The sequence below is a fragment of the Muscardinus avellanarius genome (genome assembly GCF_963383645.1).
Source record: "Muscardinus avellanarius genome assembly, chromosome: 8".
NCBI lineage: Eukaryota > Metazoa > Chordata > Mammalia > Rodentia > Gliridae > Muscardinus > Muscardinus avellanarius.
In genome coordinates, this window is record NC_137794.1 from 38016905 (window position 1) to 38037527 (window position 20623).

General features: G+C 38.8%; 2 protein-coding genes across 3 annotated transcripts in view; both read left to right on the forward strand.

The window, feature by feature from the left end:
• TMEM30A (transmembrane protein 30A) overlaps positions 1-3566 on the forward strand; it is a gene marked incomplete at both ends in the record, with an annotated part of 36333 nt that extends 32767 nt beyond the window's left edge. For both annotated transcript variants that reach the window (XM_080699938.1, XM_080699939.1), the window contains one exon: positions 3373-3566. In XM_080699938.1, the coding sequence (XP_080556064.1) occupies positions 3373-3566 (194 nt within the window). The remainder of the gene's footprint in view (positions 1-3372) is intronic.
• An 8665-nt stretch (positions 3567-12231) lies between these two features.
• COX7A2 (cytochrome c oxidase subunit 7A2) lies at positions 12232-20347 on the forward strand (the record flags this gene model as incomplete). Its single annotated transcript, XM_080699808.1, has 4 exons — positions 12232-12249; positions 13804-13893; positions 18108-18192; positions 20173-20347. The coding sequence occupies 4 exons, from the start codon at positions 12232-12234 to the stop codon at positions 20229-20231; spliced, it is 252 nt and encodes an 83-aa protein (XP_080555934.1). The 3' UTR covers positions 20232-20347.
• Between the last annotated feature and the right edge of the window lie 276 nt (positions 20348-20623).

Genomic DNA, 20623 nt, shown 5'->3' on the forward strand with positions numbered 1-20623 from the left:
TGCAGAGAACCTCACTAAGCAGCTGAGGCTGGCCACAAACCTGTAGTCTTTCTGTCTCAACTTCCCAAGAACTGGAATTACAAGCATGTGCCACCACGCCTGGCTAATACTTATTTTTAGATATTAAAAACTAGATGTGTTGCTGGGCATGGTGGCACACGCTTGTAATCCCCGCACTTGGGAGGCAGAGACAGGAGGATTGCGTAGGTTTGAAGCCAGCCGCGCTGGCTTAAGAGACCCTGTTTCCAAATAAAAAAATATAAAAATTGGTCTGGGCGTGTAACCCAGGGGTAGAAGGGTTTCCAGGAACCCCAGTACCACCAAAAAAAAAACAAAACCAAAAACTAGATGTGTTAATTCATAGGAAACAATTCTCAATTACCAATCAGTTCATAATATCAACACATTTTTATCACTAGCTATAATTCTACATTAATAACTTAGGTTCACGTTATTGCTAAAGATTCCGTTCTCTCTATATGTCAGCACTGTGCTATGTACTTTTTATGAGTTATTTTATTTAATCAAGCAGTAATATTATGGGATAAATACCACCTCCACATTATAGACAAAAATATAAGAACTTAAAGCACTTAAGTAACTGACTTGAGATTTCATAGGTAGTAATTAGTAGAGTTGGGGTTCATAACCAGGATACCAACTTTACCATCAACTACTACCATAGTTTGCATCCCTAGCTAGTTTACCCATATAGGCCAGTCCATGTCTGTAGAGATTTAGTCTTTTTTTTTTTTTTTTTTTTTTGTAGAGGAATTTGGTCAGTTCTTTTTATTCTAAACATAGTCCTTACATCTCTTAATCTCTAGCTCATTTTTATGTATATTATGAATGTAAATATTCTTAAATATTGGCATTTTATTTATTTTTTTTTATTTTTATTTTTTGGTGGTACTGGGGATGGAACCCAGAAGCCTTCTACCTCTGAGCTACACTTCCAGACCTATTTTTTATATTTTATTGAAAACAGGGTCTCAGTAAGTTGCCAAGAGCCTCACTAAGTAGCTGAGGCAGGCTTCAAAACTGCACGATCCTCCTGTCTCCGCCTGTTAAGTACTGGGATTACAAGCATGTGCCACCATGCCTGGCTAATATTGACATTTTGAATGCTTGCTGATTTTTACATTTTTTATTTTTCATAGGTTTTTTGTTGTTGTTGTTGTTGTTTGTTGTTGTTGTTTTGCTGTTCTGGGATTGACCCCAGGATCATTCTACCTCTGAGCTAAACCCCCAGCCCTATTTTTTATTCTTTATATTGAAACAGGGTCTCATTAAGTTGCAGAGGGCCTCACTAAGTAGCAGAGGCTTGTCTGGGACCTGAGATCCTCCTGTCTCAGCCTCCCAAGTACCGGGATTACAACTGTGCCACCATGCCCAGCTATTTTTCATAGTTTAAATGAGTAATAATTATATAGTATTGGTTTTATAATGGGTCAGCAAATGATTAAATTAATGGGCCAATTTCAAGATAAGGATTGTTTTCAGACTCTAGATTCTTGTTGTCATCCCTGAATACACAACTGAATATGGCCTCATAGTGGCAGACGGAAAGTGGCCAAGTTTTTGAAACTGGATTTTCAAAGGAGCAATTTTGGATACACAGACCGACTTTTCTTTTTTACAATGCACTTTTGTAACATGAGGTTAGAAACACCAGTGTGTAACCTAATGCAGAGCACAGTAATGGGACACACCAGGAAATATTTAGTTAATAGAAAATTTGCATTCAGGGAGTCAGTATCAGGGTCCTAAACCCTGAGAGAACTTTTTAGGTTTTGGATACAGAAGGAGAGAGAGAAACTCATGGGTGATTAGATACTGAATGCAGTCTGTAGAGTATCAATTTAGGTAGACATCTTAAAATAATTCCTGCTTCAGGTTAGGATTGTTTTAAGAAATTAATACAACTGAGCCTGCCATTTGGAGTCAAAGGGATTTTGTGGATAGAGAGTTGCAGAAACTGAGAAAACTATGGAAGCAGTTGGGGCCTAACATGTGATTCAAAACGTTGAACAACTTTTGAAAAAGTTGTATGCTTTTTCATACAGACTTAGTTCTGTTTTCTCCACCCTAATACCTGTTGGAATCTTAGAACTGCTCCATGCAGATTGTTCATACCATATACTGGTGTCCCCTTCCTTACATTCCCTTAACTGTCACTTTGTACTTTCACTTCGTTTTAGCAACCGTGTGTTACAGCATGAGTTTTGTCACTGGTTCAAATCAGTCAGTTAAAACTTTAGTAACCATGATAAGCTGGGTGTGGTGGCGCAGGCTTGTAATCCCAGTATTTGGGAGGCTGAGACAGGAGGATCGCGGTTCGTAGACAGCCTCAGCTACTACTTAGTGAGGCCCTTTGCAACTCAGTGAAACCCTGTTTCAAAATAAAGAATAAAAAATAGGACTGGGAGTGTAGCTCAGAGGTAGAATGCCCCTGGGTTCCATCCCCAGTACAGCAGAAAAGAAAAAAACTTAGCATCATGCTTTTTGACTTTGTGCTAATTGATCTTGTCCTCAGAGCTCTTTCAGTCTCATAAATGCGCTTTTTTGTGTGTGTGGCACTAGGGATTGAATCGAGGGGTACCTGAGCTACACTCCCAACCTGCTTTTATTCTGTATTTTTGAAACCAAGTCTCACTAAGGTGCAGGAGGCCTCACTAAAGTAGCTGAGGCTGGCTGCAAACCGCAGTGCTCCTGTCTCAGCCCCCCAAATCCTGGGATTACAAGTGTGTGCCACCACGTTTGGCAAATACACTCTTCTTACACATGCTTTTTGAGCATATAGAGACTTTAGTTCCTTGATACTTCCATTTTCTCCTAGTTTGTTGGTCTCCTCTTCCTATGTGGGTTTCATCCTGTGTAATGAGAGCAAAACCACCTGAGAAACTATAAGACCCTTAAATTTGATTATCTTAGTAAAATATTTTAACTTCTACTACTAACATTTAGTTTGCTTAATTAACCTTTTTTTCTCTGTGTGTGGTGCTGGGGATTGAACACAGGGGCATTCTACTGCCAAGCTACACCCTCAGCCCAATTTTTTATTCTTTATTTTGAAACAGGGTTTCACTAAGTTTGCAGAGGGTCTCACTTAGTAATTAAGACTATCCTTACACCACAATCCTCCTGTCTCAGCCTCTAAAGGACTGGGATTACAAGCATGCACCACCAGGTCTAGCTTAATTAACCTTTAAGATAATAAATTTTTGTGTGTGTGACTTAGAACATTGTAGTAGGGTACTTGTATATCCTGGAATTATACAAATGAATTATAAGCAATTTAATGGCAACTTTAAAAACTGTTTTAAACATCAAATGACTAGAAATGGAAACATTTTCCTATACCCTCTTCAGATTACCCTGTACATTCTTTTGATGGACGAAAACGGATGATCTTAAGCACTATTTCATGGATGGGAGGAAAAAATCCATTTTTGGGGATTGCTTACATCACTATTGGATCCATTTCCTTCCTTCTGGGAGTTGTACTGCTAGTAATTAATCATAAATATAGAAACAGTAGTAATACTGCTGACATTACCATTTAATTTTATATTCTGAAAACAAATCTACTGCATGTGCATCAAGGCCAGTCCTGTTCAACCTAGCTTTCGAATGCTGATGTCTGGTTAGTACGTCATTTGAAGTTGGCACATAGCTTTTTTTTTTTTTTTAAACAGTCTTTGTCCTTTGCTTCTTCCTATGGATGACTTATGGAAATATATGATGGGTATAAAAAAAATCAGCTCTATTGATCATACCAACATTTTAACTGCTACAATGGCATTCTAATGTTTGCTTTTTATTGGGACAGGCCACATGATGCATAGAGCCTCTTTCATGTGAAATGCGTCTACTGCTTAAATGTTTATGCCATGTTAATGATAATATATTGACATATGATGCTGTATATGTGTGCCTATGGTGTGAAGGAAGGGATTACAAGATGTATGAGTGTAATGACTTGCTAACCGTTCAGGATTCAGAATTACAGAAAGAGGAAGAAAGACCAAATCCAAATAAAACGCTTCATCATTTTCATGTGTCTTGTGTAAAGGCTTAAAGTACCATCTTTGTTGAGGTGGTTCATGTATTCAGTTTTATCCATTACAGTTCTTTGTTAAGCTTAGCTTTGATTTCAAAGGACATGCTTACCTTTTCTGGCATAGAAATTAATGTTCACTTCTGAAGAGGACAGGTCAAGTTCCAGATAGGAGAATTAAAAATTCCTCTTTTGGTTTGGTTAAAATATTGCAGTCAGGGATCTCAACTCACTTGAAACGTTTATACATGTGATCATTTCCCTTGAAGCTTATACTTAATAAGGGAAGAAAGAATATAGGTGAGATGAGAAAATTTCTTGGCAGACCATCTTCTGCCTCAACTGTAAACCAGATGTAATTGCTCAAAGGAGACTGTTTTCATTCTTGTGATATTTAACATTCAGAACATTACTTCAGCAGTGGAAATACCTCAAGTTGTTCTTATTTGGCAGGTAAGTGTTTTGACTGAACTACTAATAACCAGAAAATTTTGAAATCTTAATTTTCTCTGTATTTTATTTAATTTTTGCATATAGCTCAAACTTGGATGTGTACACACATTCTCTTGAGTTGATACCAATTGTTTTTATTGGTTTTCCTAAGATATACGTTTAAAAGATGTTCTATAATTTCCTCCTTAAATTCTGGGGAATTCGGAGTATGTACATGATAAATTATAATATATATGGTTGAAGTTATTTTATTTTCTACTAACTGGAATTATTTTAATATTCCTTATTGAATAAATGCTGTAATTTGTTTGCTACGGAACTTATTCTTGAAGTGAATGTAAACTTATTTCCCACATGCACGAAAATGTATGTATTAATCAAAGGTGACTTAATTGCATTAAAATTTCTTTTTTTACTAAAATAACTCATATGCTTATGTAGAAGAATACCTGTTTGTTCAGAATTTGCAGTGCTTTCCTTTAGTTATATTTGAAATCAAAAGGTTTGGGTAATGTATCAGTTTTGATTAATATATGCTTTTTTTTTTACAAAAAAATAATGTAATGGTTAATAGTAGAAATGTGCCACGCTTCTTAAGTTTTATATAACATATGAAATTCAGTTTAAAGAACTTGTAATCATAGTGTCTTTAACTTATAAAACTATTACTTGCATGAGTTACTTGATGTATGGGGTATCCTAAAATTTCAGAGTACACAGGATATTTTTATCTAAAAATATTAATTTTGTCAGACCTTCATAATGTTGTTTATTTTGAAACTGCACATGGCAGTTTATTTTCTGGGCTGCATTATGGGTATAGAGAGGTATCTTCAGTCTTTCTAGGTTGGATCTGTGCTATTATAAGGACTGTCCTCCTGCACCTCTTTTTTTTTTTTTTTGACTGGGAAGACCCAGGATATCGCTAAGGAAAAGTTGAAGAGCCCTTCTAGCCCTTTTACATCTGTAAAGAAGATGGAATCTTAAAAAAATAATTGGAGTTTTATCTATTTTACAAGTGCATTGATGACCTAAGTTCTTCCATGTTTCATGCCATTTGCGTTCTAAAGGATTCCTATTGCTAATTGTGAAGACTATGGCTACATTCAGGTGGCCTCTGCAAAGCAGGGAAGGGAAGAGGGAAAACATCTCTTTCTTATAGGCATTATGCTTATATTTTTGAAACACATGTCATATTTAAATATCAAAGACTCTTGTTGCATTGAGGCAAGTATTTAATTAGAAGGTTTGAAAAAGTACATTAATTTTCAGGAAGTATTTTGACATGAAAGGTTTGCAATTAAAGAAATTATTCAGTAAGAGCTAAGAAATTTCATTGAAATCATAAGGCAGATTAAGAATAAGCTGGAAAAAATTACTACCTAAAACAAAATCATTCAATCAAGAAATAGTCAAGTGAATACTATTTGTTTATTGGATAGTGACAGTTTATTTGTAAACCTGATTATATAAAGTATATAATTCTGTTAGTATGTTCTGTATTAATAAAAATGAACAAAATTTATTTTCCTATGTTCAAGTGTTTTGCTAAAATAACAATGCCCAGTGTTGTTGCTAATGTTTAGGCAGTGACTCCAGGTCTTAACTTCTCAAGGCCTAGATTTGAAAAAATGTCACCCATTGTTAAATTATTATTTCTGTGTTTATTAACCACTCTTGACAACGTAAATTGCAAGATTTTTATATTACTGAGGAACATCTTTTCTCTCCAGAAAATAGTCATATTGTTACTTGATTTATAGACAGAGTGGCTAAGTTTGGCATTATATCAAGGGTAATGTCTGGTAAACAGAGAGTCGTGGATGATGAAAATAAAGCAGGGTGCACAGGTAATGAAATGCTTACCTTAAGTAGGGAGGTGCAGCTGAGGGTCAAGCTAGTTAATTCTGTTTAGATTGTCGCCTCCTGTCTTCATGGCAACGTTGCTTACAATTATTAGATGGTACTTCTCTGTTGGTTATGCTATCAAGATTTGTTCTTTGTGAACATGGCAATTTTGAGGGGAAGTAGGAAAGGAAAGAAGTGCCACTGTTAAAAGATTTTTGATGCTTAAATACCTGTTAAAAGTTTTGATGAACTAGTAAATTGTTTTAGAACCCCATTTTAGCTTGTGCACCATTCAGTAAACAAAAATCACACTTTTCTTAATGTTGCTTTAAATTTCAAAATAAATATATTAAAACCAAATCAGACCATGACAACCTTATTTGCACTTATATATCTGTAAAATTTATCAAAGTAACACATGTACAGTCTAAAACATATAGTTCTGAAAGTTTTATGATGAAAAACAATAGTTCCTGCCATTCCTCCCCAGAGATAATCACTTAAATTCAATGTTGTTTCTATTATCTTAGTTCATCTAAATAATATGCCCGTTCAACAGTTGTTCATTTTTAAGTTTGACATTATTATCCTTTAATTATGTTACATTATTTAGCTCTCAAACATGCATACCTTGCCTTTTTCTATTATATAGTTACATACATCTTAATATTTAGTAAATACATCAGCTATTGTTTAGTCATAGTCATTACTAAAAATATTGTATACTGTATAGCAAAGTGGTATGTCATTTTCCTTTGTATAATTTTATTATTAAAATTAATACCTGCCTAATTTTTAATACTCATATAACTTTCTATAAACGTGTCTTAAAATTCATTCAACTTCTGTGTCAGGTCCACTGTGTTCTCTTTTTTTTTTTTTTTTTTTTCAGTACTAGCGATGGAACGCAGGAGCATTCTACCTCTGAGCTTCACCAGCAGCCCTATTTTTTTATTCTTTATTTTGAAACCGGGTCTCACTGAGTTGCAAAAGGCCTAAGTAGCTGAGGCTGTCCACGAACCATGATCCTCCAGTCTCAGCCTCTTGAATGCTGGGATTACAAGCTTGCACCACCACACCCAGCTTCATCATTAGTTTTGAAGGGTTTTTGTAACCAAATAACAGATGATATCCTGTTTTTGCTAGAGAGGTCTTTTCTGCAGTTGTCCTTTGTGTCAGTCTACTGGTTGATCTCTACAGATCCCATGATCTCTCTTACCCTATGTGTTGTGTTTCTATTTCTCTCACTTTCTTGCCAATTGGAACTTTTTTTTGTACTATAGGTTGAACCCAGATGCATTCTACCTCTAAGCTCTACCCCTATCCCTATTTTTATTTTTTATTTTGAAACAGGGTCTTGCTAAGTTGCTGAGGCTGGCCTTGAACCTGTGATCCTTCTGTATCAGCCTTTCAAGTACTGAGATTACAGGCATGTGCAACCTTGCCTGGCTTCATTGGAGTATTTCTTAAAATACAGATAGCTGCCTTAGGAATGGTATATGAAGCTGGGTGTGGTGGTGCACCCCTGCAATCTCAGTACTTGGAAGGCTGAGGCATGAGGATCACAGGTTCATGGCCAACACACAGTAACTTAGTGAGACCCTCAGCAACTGAACAAGTCACTATTTCAAAACAAAAATTCAAAAGTGCTGGGGGTGTAGCTCAGAGGTAGAACTCCCCTCCCAGTTTAATCGCTAGTACCACATGTGAAAAATTAAAAATATGCCCGCATTCTACTCTCATATTTCCTTGATGGAGCACACATACAATTTTAAGTTAAATTTTTCTTTCAGGGTTTTAAAGATATTACTTCACTCTTCTAGTTTCCATTTTGTTTTTAAGAAATCTGATCTGATCCTAGATGTTGGACCTCATTGACTGATGGTTAATTTTCTTCTTACTCCCCTTGGGTTCTTTTTTTTTTTTAATTTAATTTTTTTGTGTGTGGGGGGGGGGCCTGGGGATGGAACTCAGGGGCATTCGACCTCCGAGCTACACCCCCTGCCCTATTTTTTATTATTTATTTTGAAACAGGGTCTCACTGAGTTGCAAAGAGCCTCACTAAGTAGCTGAGGCTGTCCGCGAACCACGATCCTCCAGTCTCAGCCTCCCGAATGCTGGGATTACAAGCGTGCGCCACCACGCCCGGCTCCCCTTGGGTTCTTTAGACATTATTCTTTGTCTTCTTTCTGGGAGAATTCTTCAATTTGATCATATATATATATATATATATATATATATATATATATATATATAATTTGGCAGTACTAGGGATTGAATTTAGGATCGTTCTGTCTCTGAGCTATATCCCTTGCCCTATTTTATTATTTATTTATTTATGTATGTATTTATTTTGGTGGTACTGGGGGTGGAACCCAGAGGCTTTCTACCTCCAGGCAATACTCCCAGACCTATTTCATATTTTATTTGGAAACAGGGTCTCACTAAGTTGCTGAGAGCCTCACTACATAGCTGAGGCTGGCTTCAAACCTATGCAATCCTTCTGTCTCAGCCTCTCAAGTGCAGGGATTACAGGCATGCGCCACCACGCCTGGCTCCTAGCCCTATTTTATTTTCTGTTTTGAAACAGGGTCTCACTAGGTTGTTGAGAGTTTTGCTAAATTGCTGAGTTGCTTGTAATTCTCTTGTCTGAGCCTCCTGAATACTGGGATTACAAAATTGTGCCACTATGCCTTCCTTAACATTATCTTCTTTTGAATTAGTGATTTCTTTCTTTCTTTTGTGTGTGTGTGATACTGGGGATTGAACCCAGGGGCATTCTACCTCAACACACCCAGCCCTATTTTTTATTCTTTATTTTGAAACAGGTTCTCACTAAGTTTTGGAGGGCCTCATTCAGTAGCTAAGACTCGCCTTACCAGCGATCCTCCTGTCTCAGCCTCCTGAGTCTGGGATTACAAGCACATGCCACCACGCCTGGCTTGAAATATGTGATATATTTTTAAAAAATATATTAATTTCACTGGGCATGGTGGCGCAAGCGTGTAATCCCCACACTTGGGAGGTGGAGACAAGGAGGATCGCGCAGGTTCAAAACCAGCCTCCCTGGCTTAAGAGAACCTGTTTCCAAATAAAATATAAAATAGGTCTGGGAGTGTAGCCTGGAGGTAGAAGGGTTCCATCCCCAGTAACACACACACACACACACACACACACACACACACACACACACACACACACACACTCACACACTGCAGAAAGTAGAGTTTTAGGTTTGAGAAGTTCATTAGAGATCTAAGTGGAGATGTCTTGAATGAAAAGGAAATGTCAGTCTGGAAATGTCATGTGCATGACTTGTCAGTGCAAGCAATGGGATTGGATACATTCACAAAAGATGAATGTAGGAAAAAGGTAAGATACTTTGAAGTTTAGATGCTGAAAGAATGAGGATCCAAGAAAGAAAACTGAAGGGAGCAGCTGCTGAAAGTTTAATAGAATTACTGAAAGTAGGGTATGGAATCCACATTAAACCAGACGGTTTGAACTACCCATTGTTACACTGTGTTGCTTTTATGGTTTGTTTTCAAGTTAAAAAATGTATCCCGAGAAGTGATCAACTGTTACACGTTGCTGATAGGTGGAGAAGTTGAAAATTGAGATTGACAATTTAGCAACACAAAATCTATTGGTGATCACAATAAGCAGTAAAAAGCTTTCCCCAAATGGGTTAAAAATATTTTGAGGAGAGGAAGTGGAGACAAGTACAAAGAAGTTTGTAAGTGCTTTATTTCGAAAAACAGAAATGGGAGCCTGGCATGGTGGTGCACGCTTGTAATCCCTGCATCTGGGAGACTGAGACTAGAGGATCGTGGTTTAGGGACAGCCCCAGCTACTTAGTGAAGCCCTCCGCAATTTAGTGAGACTCAAAATATAGAATAAAAAATAGGGCAGGGGGTGTAACTCGGAGGTCGAATGCCCCTGGGTTCCATCCTCAGACCTGCAGAATAAAAATAAAAAGAGAGAAATGGGGCAGTAACTGGGAAAGGAATTTTAAATTTGAGAAGAGTGCCAGGCTTGGTGGTATGTGCTTGTAATCCCAGCATTTGGGAGGCTTTGGCAGGAGGATCATAGTTCTCCGCCAGCCTCAGCTACAGCTAGTGAGGGCCTGTTTCAAAATAAAGTATAAAAAATAGGGCTAAAGGTGTAGCTTAGAGATAGAGTGCACTTACATTCCATTCCCCAGTACCGCAGGTAGAATGAACAGTAAAGAGTAAATTGTACCCCGGCGTGGTGGCACACGCTTGTAGTCTATGTGCTTGGGAGGCTGAGACAGGAGGATCGCACAGGTTCCAAGCCAGCCTCAGCTACAGAGTGAGGCTCTCAGCAATTTAATGAGACCCTGTTTCCAAATAAAGTATAAAATAGGTCTGGGAGTATAGCCCGGAGGTAGAAAAGCATCCTGGGTTCCACCCCTAGTACCACACACACATACACACACAATGAGTAAATTGTACTGTAATAAGTTATAGGGACATATGGATCTACATACACTTTAGAAATCTAAAGCGAATCTTTGGTTCTTTTTAACAATCATAGTTTTCTAGATCTGTCACCCCCAAAATATTTTCATCTGTCAGTGGTAATCCCTTTTAGTGCTACAAAATTAGTAAGAAATTGCACAGCTTTAATAAACTCAAATTATAGACAGCAAACAATAAAATCCTCATATCCCTTCTATTGAATCGTAATTATGGTCAAAGATTTAGTTACAATACACAATTCAAAGTGGATATAAGCCAGGACCTTTTGTTCTCTAAAGAGTTGATATTTATAAACCTTGAGGAAGAGAATGAGTTGGGATGGGTAATTTAGTGGTGCCATTAACATACGTAGATTATAGAGGGAAGAAAAGTACCCCTAAAGATCACGAGAGATTACCACTTATTTTTTACCCACACATTCCACTTTTGCCTAGTATATGATTAGTGCCTACTTGAAATGACCAAGAAATAATTTTCAAAAAGTGAAAAGATTGTAGTATAGGGTATTTTTACTTGTACGCACTTGAGGGTGAGTACAAGGAATACTTTTATTGGGGACCATTTAAACAAGGCTAAGTGTTGCAAGATATACAGCCAATCTGTCCTACAATCAACTGCCTAGCAACTCCAACTTAGCGCCCTGCTGAAGCTTGTGACAGGAAGACGAACCCAGATTTGCCATACTATTTCTCTATCCACAATTAATTCCCCCCCTCTTTGCAGCATCTTCTCGGACTGAGAACCGAGCGGGCCACTTCCAGTTTGGGGACTTTTCTACTTGGGGAATTGTGCAGCAGGAAGATAAAAATTTGTCTCCCGACACAGTTTTTCCCAGCGTCTCCTCAGTGCAAGTCATGGTTAACGCCCACAACAGTTTCTTCGATGGAAAAGGCCGGACTGTATTGTCGTAAGGGTTATCTTTTGTATTTCATCCAGCTTCACCATCGTAGTTCGGCCAGTCCTCTGGATCGCCCTCTCGCTCGACCCACACGCACGACTTTTCCTTGGTAGTCTGGGCCCAAGTTTTACGTACGCCTGTGACGAGAGTAAAGTGCTTAAAATGACATCCCCCGCCTCTCCCGTCTGAGACTCGTTTGCTTTTCCCCAGGGCCGGCGGCCGGCACGGCCCCGGAAGACCAGGACGAGCGCACGGGACCGAGGCGGCCGGCGGGCTAGAGCGGCCGGAGCCGCGCCGCCGCTCTGGCTCTGCTTCCGCTCTCTATGGTTAGGCGCCCGAGCCCCCCCTCCGCCTGGAACGATTGGTTTCTGGACGCATGCGCGAGAGCGGGAGGCAGTTCCTCTTCCGGCGCGGTGATTTCCTTCTCGGGCGATCGGTTGTCGCGGTTGGTGGACAGCTGCCGAGTCAAGATGCTGCGGAATTTGCTGGTGTGTAGTCTCTAGGTTTATGTTGGTGGTAAAGATAGGGGGCAGGAGCGGAGGTCAAGGGATCACGATAAATAAAGCTCCTGGAAGTGAGGCAACAGGCGGTTTCTGTAGTCACCTTGGTCCGTGTCCTTTTCGCCTGACCTTAGTTTCCTCCATTCCTCTCGCCCAGGCCGTTGCTAGGTAGATACAGAGGTGAGAGGCTGGGAACCGGTGACCGCAGAATTGTAGGTTAGACTCACCTGGGCTTCTTAATCACCACCCCTAACCAGACGGTCATTGATGAGGTGGTAGCTCTGATGTGAAACCCAGGTCTCTGGTGGGGAGTTTCTGACCCTGGGAAACACTAGGCAGAAAGGTGTGCCTCTGATCTCGAAAGGTTATATTTAAACGGTTCTGAGCTTCATGAGCATGAGAGGCAGTTTAAAAATCGAAGTTATTCAGTTTTGGGTAGTACTTTAGAAGTTATGGCTGAAGTGTAGTGTTGATTCCATCCTGCCATTCTGCATTACCTATTTCCCCTCAACAGATTTAAAGCAGGTGAAATGTTTTTGAAAAATTTCAAAACCTGGAAAAACTAACAGTGACCATTTTCCTTCGTAAATATTTAACAATAATTTCTAGGTGAGTGGTGAGTTGGCCCGCCCCCTCCCCCATGCCATTTTGGCATGGGGCTGTAACTATTTTCTGTATTTCTATCTTTTTAATAAACTTCTTTAAAGCTTAAAAAAATAATTTCTCAATGTTTATTTTAGAAAGTAAAATATTTGTCACTAGTTGCCGAGAGCCTCACTAAGTAGCTGAGGCTAGCTTCGAACCTCTGCGATCCTCCTGTCTCAGCCTCCCAAGTACTGGGATTACAAGCATGTGCCACCATGCCCAGCTTTTTTTTTTTTTCTTTAAAACAGGATATAACTATATAACTAGGTTGCTGAGAATCTCACCAAGATGGCCTCTAACCTGCAGCGGATCCTCATATCTGAGCCTTTCAAGTACTGGGATTATAAGCATTGGCCATCATGCCTAGCTATAGATTTTTAATACTGTTGAGCAAATATTGAATGAAAATATTTGAGCTTAATCTATTTTAGTTAACTGCACTTTTTCTTTTCTTTGTTACTGGGGCTACAAGCTTGTAATCCCAAGCTACACCCCAAACCTTTTAATTTTTTATTTTGAAACAGTCTTGCTAACTTGCTGAGGCTGGCCTCTAACCTGTAGTCCTTCTGTCTCAGCCTCCCAAGTACTGGATCTACAGGTGTGCGCTTCCACATCCAGCTAACTTTTCTTTATTTCTCTAATATGTGTATATCAATATGCTTTTCTTAGGGTTATGGAATACTACATTACTATTCAGGGAAAGATCATGTGTATGATCTTTAGATACTGCAGAATGTAACATGAAGAAAAGAACAGAGGATGGAAAACAATAGAAACAATCTGTATGGTAGTCCATGACTTTATTATTGACAAATCAAATATGCTTTGTCATTTTCTTTTTTCTTTAATATGAGAGATTGCAGATGGTTTTCAAATTTTATTTGGATTTCATTTCAGGCTCTTCGTCAGATTGCTCAGAGGACCATCAGCACTGCCTCACGCAGGCCTTTTGAAAATAAAGTCCCAGAGAAACAAAAGCTGTTTCAGGTACTGACATATTTTTATAGTAGATTATTACTGTTACTTGTAGTACCTAGAGTACCAAAAGGTAGAGAGAATCTAGAGATGTTTGCTAGTTAGTGGTCTTCTTATATTAGCAAAGGAGTACTAAGAAACTGTTGGTATCTAAGCATTTGCTGTGTACAAGACCTTTAAGCAAGTAGAAAAAAATGAGGGAGAAAGGTTATTATATGAATGATAAGCATTTTTTGGAGGAGTTTATGATGAATTGACATTTCTTGGTGAAAAATTGCATAAGAACAGAAAAAAAGACCACAGAAACTGCCTAGGAATACAACAGATATATATGTGGGGTTTTATATGCGAATGAGATAGCTTATCTTCAGAATAGGATGCAGTAAATTAGTATTGGAAAATATTTATTTTAAAGAAAGTGAAATTATATCTATATAATGCTAAGAAAACAAAGTACACATATAAATGTTTTCCGTTTTTAAAAATTAAAATAATGTTCGGTGTGGGGGTGCACACTTGTAATCCCAGTATTTGGGAGGCTAAGATAGGAGAGTCACAGGTTTACGGCCAGCCTCAACTATTTAGTGAGGCCCTCTGCAACTGGCCCTGTTTCAAAATAAAGGATAAAAAATTGGGCTGGGGGGTGTAGCTCAGAGGTAGAATGCCCTGGGTTCCATCTCCAGTACTGTAAAAAAAAAAAGGTGGGGGGGGATCTTATAGAATGGGGAAGTCTTAAAGGACGTTTTTTAAAGCTGGTTGTAAAAGAAAAGAAAAATTACAAGGTTTGATGATATAAAATTTACTTAGTTACAAAAGACAAGGCACAAATTGAGAGCAATTTTTTCAAAATATAAGGAACTACAAATCAGTAAAAAAAATACAAATTAAGTTCCTCACAGCCATCAGTCAGGGTAAGAGATGCGGACTTCTGAGGAGCACAGCTGGCAGTATGTTCCTTACTGCCTCTCTCTGCCACAGTCTCATTTTAGGCAGGCAGTGTGTTGGTATGTACTGGTGACCATGGACTGTGTCTTTGCATGGAATCAGTACATGATCTGTCCTCTGGAGATCAAGGTGGAGAACCACTACTCATGGAGCATGCCCTGCCCCATTGTAGAGCAGGAGTACCACCATGCTGTGGTACCTGGGGGCTAGCTAGGCCTTCGAGGCCATGAAGGTGGCCAGCACTTAACATGCAGTTCCCACCACCCCTTTCTCCTCCCCAGGATAGATTTATTGTAGACCAGCTCACCATCTCAGTAGGACCAAGAATGGTCCTAACCCTGAGACATCATCTGTCCAATTTTGTAGATCATGGGTCTGCCCCATCCGTACCTGTTCCTGGAATGGAACAATTGAAACTTCCATAAAAATGGGAACGTTTGTATCAGGGTTTTTTTTTTTTAAATATACATCGTAGTTGGCAAGATTTTACATTTTATTTTATTTATTTATTTATTTATTTATTTATTTATTTATTTATTTATTTTTGTGTGGGTCTGGGGATGGAACCCAGGGGCATTCGACCTCCGAGCTACACTCCCTGCCCTATTTTTTATTCTTTATTTTAAAACCTTGTCTCACTGAGTTGCAAAGGGCCTCACTAAGTAGCTGCGGCTGTCCATGAACCACTATCCTCCAACTTACCTTTATAAGTAGTTAGATTATAATTGATTTTTTTATTGTGATTTCTAATTTTTTCTAAATAAGGTTTCAAGTGACTTAAGACAATTTATAAACTGGGCATGATGGTACATGCCTATAATCCTTGTACTTGGGAGGCTGAGAAAGGAGGATTTCAGGCTTGAGGACAGTCTCAGCAATATAGTGAGACTTTTTTTTTTTTTTTTTCCAGTACTGGGGATGGAACCCAGGGGCATTCTACCTCCAAGCTTCCTCCTTCCCCGCCCTATTTTTTTATTCTTTATTTTGAAACAGGGTCTCACTAAATTGCAAAGGGCCTCACTAAATAGTAGTCGAGGCTGTCTTTGAACCATGATTCTCCTGTCTCAGTCTCCCAAGTGCTGAGCTTACAAGCGCACACCACTACACCCAGCTTTAGTGAGACTTTTAACAACCTAGGAAGACTTTGTTTCAAGATTTAAAAAGAGGTGGGGATAGCTTGGCAGTAGAATGCCCCTGGTTTAAATCCCCAGTAACACACACACTCACACGACGGCTATTATGTAAAATGCATAAAAATAAGCTATTTAACAGATAGAGTAAATATCTACCACATATCAGAAGCCAGACTAGATATTAGGTATATAATTTAGGGTTATAAATCAGAATCCTCATTATTATTATTATTATTATTATTATTATTATTATTATTATTATTATTTGAGGTACTGGGGATTGAACCCAGGGGCATACTACCTCCAAGCTACACCCCAACCCAATTTTTTATTTTTTATTTTGTAACAGGGTCTTACTAAGTTGCTGCTGCTGGCTATGAACCTGTGTGATCCTCCTGTTTTCAGTTTTCCAAGTACTAGGATTATGAACTTGGGCCACCCATGGCTGGGCTTTCTTTTATTTTGAAACAGGGTTTCACTAAGTTGCAGAGGGCCTCACTAAGAACCTGTGCTATCCTCTTGTCTCAGCCTCCCAAGAGCAAGGATTACAAGCATCCACCACCATGCCTGGCACTATTCTTTATTTTTGAAACAGGGTCTCACTGGGTTGCAAAGGGCCTTACTAAGTAGCTGAGGCTGTCCTTGAGCTGCAATCATCCTGTCTCAGCCCCCCAAATTCTGGGATTACAAACGTGCGCCACCATGCCCGGCTAGTATGACAGTTATTGATTCTTTTTTTTTTTTTGTACTGGAGGAGGTGGAACCCAAGGGCTTTTCTACTTCTGGGCTATACCCCCAGACCTATTTTATACTTTATTTGGAAATAGTGTTTCACTAAGTTGCTGAAAGGCTCACTCAGCTGAGGCTGGCTTTGAACCTATGCGATCCTCCTGTCTTAGCATCCCCAGCGCTGGGATAACAAGCCTGTGCCACCACCACAACAGGCTCTTTTTCATTTTTTAAACTCAAGGAATATATTTTCTAACTTTAATGTGAATCTATTTTTTGAGGAAACAACATCTTTTTTTTCTTTTTTTTTTTTTTCTTTTTTCTTTTTGTCATACCAGAGATGGAACCCAAGGGCATTCTACCTCCAAGCTACACCCCCAGCCCTATTTTTTATTCTTTATATTGAAACAGGGTCACACTGAGTTGCCAAGGGCCTAGCTAAGTAGCCAAGGTGGCCATGATCTTCCAGTCTCTGCCTCCCAAATGCAGGGATTATAAGCTTGTGCCACCACACCTGTCAAGGGAAAACATCTTTATTGGATCTCAAATGAACTTTAAAAAAAGAATGCTGACTTTTAGGAGTTCTTAATTTAAAAATAGTAGGAGAAGCCGGGCGTGGTGGCGCACACTTGTAATCCCTGCGCTTGGGAGGCTGAGACAGGAGGATCACACAGGTTCAAAGCCAGCCTCAGCTACTTAGTGAGGCTCTCAGCAACTTAGTGAGACCCTGTTTCCAAATAAAATATAAGATAGGTCTGAGAGTATATCCCGGAGGTAGAAAGCCTCTGGGTTCCACCCCCAGTACCACCAAAATAAATACATAAATAAATAAAAATAGTAGGAGAGAACAAATCAAAAATATTGTAACCTTTTTAAATTTTTATTTTATTTTATTTTTTGCGGTACTGGAGATAGAACCGAGGGGCATTCTACCTCCAAGCTATACCCCAATCCCTATTTTTTTATTCTTTATTTTGAAACAAGGTCTCACTGAGTTGCAAAAAGCCTCACTAAGTACCTGAGGCCGGCCAAGAACAGAGATCTTCCTGTCTCAGCCTCTGAAATGCTGGGATTACAAGCATATTTTAATCTAGCTGCATATGGTGGCACATGCTTGTAATACCAGCATTTGGGAGGCTGAGACAGGAGGATCATTGTTTGAAGACAGCCTTAGCTACTTAGTGAGGCCCTTTGCAACTCAGTGAGACCTTGTTTCAAAATAAAGAATAAAAAATAGGGCTGGGCATGTAGCTCAGATGTAGGTGCCCCTAGGTTCCATCCCCAATACTGCAAAAAAAAAAAAAAAAATTAATTTTAGGGGTTTAAGGAGCTGTTTTATTTTATGACTGGTTAATCTTTTGAACTTTATTTGAAAACAAGAAACATACTTCTTAATCTTTTTTTTTTTTTTTAACCTAGGAAGATAATGGAATTCCAGTCCATCTCAAGGGTGGGATAGCTGATGTCCTCCTGTATAGAGCCACCATGGTTCTTACAATTGGTGGTAAGACATTTGGAATGTTTGAATGCTCATAGAAATGTAATAGTAGTGATAACAACTTCATTGTTTTTGGTGAGGCAGTATTTTTATGTAGGCAGTCTCCAGAATGTGACACCTTACTGCATGTCAAAGATTCAAGAAGGTGATCAAGGCACACCAGACAAGGGTGTTTTAATACTTGTGTGTGTGTGGGGGGGGATACTGGTGGGGGGGTGGAACCCAGGGGCTTTTCTACCTCCAGGCTGTACTCCCAGACCTATTTTATACTTTATTTGGAAACAGGATCTCACCAAGTTGCTGAGAGCCTCACTTAGTAGCTGAGGTTGGCTTTAACCTGTGTGATGCTCCAGTCTCAGCCTCCAAAGCACTGCCCCACCATGTCTGGCTTATTTTAATGTCTTTAAAAAAACAGATCAGTAAAATTTTGTGGTTAATCTTATGATAGAGATGGCTTTCAGAGTATATCTAGCAGAAATGGAACCTGTCTTTACAGCCAAAATCATCATTTTTACCCTACCTCCTATGGTAATGGCTTTTATTTATTTTTTATTTATTGGTGGTACCGGGGGTGGAACCCAGGCCTATTTTATATTTTATTCAGAAGCAAGGTCTCACTAAGTTGCTGAGAGCCTCACTAAGTAGCTGAGGCTGGCTTTGAACCTGCGTGATCCTCCTGTCTCAGCCTCCCAAGAGCTGGGATTAGAAGTGTGAGCCACCTAGCCCGGTTGGTAATGGCTTTTAAATATTTTGATTGTGGTGTATAATAACACATTTTACATCTAAACCTGTCCATGCATATTTATGATTTGATGTTTTTTGGTGGATTATGTAGGCCCATTAGTTAGTATTAGAAGGTACATCACAAATTGCTATAATATGGGAGCATATTTAGGAATTTGAATTATTGCTTTCTGGAGAAGGTAGGAAACAGTATTTGTATTATTTTATTCCTCTCATATTGATTGGAATGAGACATGTTCTTTAACTCTTGTAGGAAGTCTTTACTATCATTTTAAGAATAAGGAAGTTGTCTTAAATCACTCAATTTTGCTTCTATGTGGAAAAGCTGGGATTTGAACTCTTCATTACAAAGTCCTCATACCAAGCAACATGCCATTGGCTCAAATTGAATACAGTTAAAATAGAAGGGGCATGTACAGATCAAGATACAAACATAATGACATTTGGTCTTTCTTATAAGATAATGTCCTGTTTTTTTTTTATTTTTTATGGTAATAGGGGTAGAACTCAGGGGCCTAATACCTCTGGCCCCAGCCCTATTTAAATTTCTTATTTGAAAACAGGGTCTCACTAAGTTGCTGAGGGCCTCACTAAATTGCTGAAGCTGTCCTTGAACCTGTGATCCTCCTGTCTCAGCCTCCCAAGTACTGGGATTACAAGTGTGCGCCACCACACCCAGGTCATATCTAACATTTTCCATACAAATGAATAAGGGCTGGGGTGTAACTTAGTGGCACAGCACTTGCCTTGCAAGCTTGAGGCCCTGTGTTCAATTCTCAGTACCAAAAAGGAAAAAAAAAAAATCATGACAATTACTTTGAAAATGATAAACATATAATAAGACAAGTTAATGTACTTTACATTATTTAAAATTTTTGCCAGGCCGGCCGGGCGTAGTGGCGCACGCTTGTAATCCCCGCGCTTGGGAGGCGGAGACAGGAGGATCATGCATGTTCGAAGCCAGCCTCGCTGGCTTAAGAGACCCTGTTTCCAAATAAAAATATAAAAAATAGGTGTCTGGGAGTGTAGCCCGGAGGTAGAAGGGTTTCCAGGAACCCCAGTACCACCAAAAAGAAAAAAAAAATTTTTTTTTTTTGCCAGCATCTACTTAAATATATTTCTGTATTCTTATTAAAGTAGTCTTAATGATATCTTTGTCTTTATAATTTTTGAGCTGGAATATTAAACTTATGAATTTAAATCTCAAGGTTTTTTTTATAAGTTCTTCTGTTTATTTTTCAGGAACAGCATATGCCATGTATCAGTTGGCTGTGGCTTCATTTCCCAAAAAACAGGATTGACTTCGTTTATTCCAGCAACCATTTGGTTCACTTTCATTCAGCTCTCTATGGACCAGTAATGTGATAAATAACTGAGCTCTTCTTCAGGGATCAATATTTATTGACTTGAACTAACTGCCACCAATAAAGCAGTCTTTACCATGCTTTGTCTTCTTTTATCACTTTAAGATACAGAATAATCCAGCTTTTGGTTAGGACTTGTAAATTTTTGGCAAAGAGCAACAACAACAACAACAACAAAAAAAAAACCCATTCATTTGTCCTTAAGCTTGTGTACCATTATTGTGAAGTTTTACTTTTAGCATCTGAGCATCACACAGTGGATGATCTTTAATTTCAGCTGCGCCTTTAAAGCATGTTGCTCCCTCCCTCTCCTCCTTCTCTACTATATC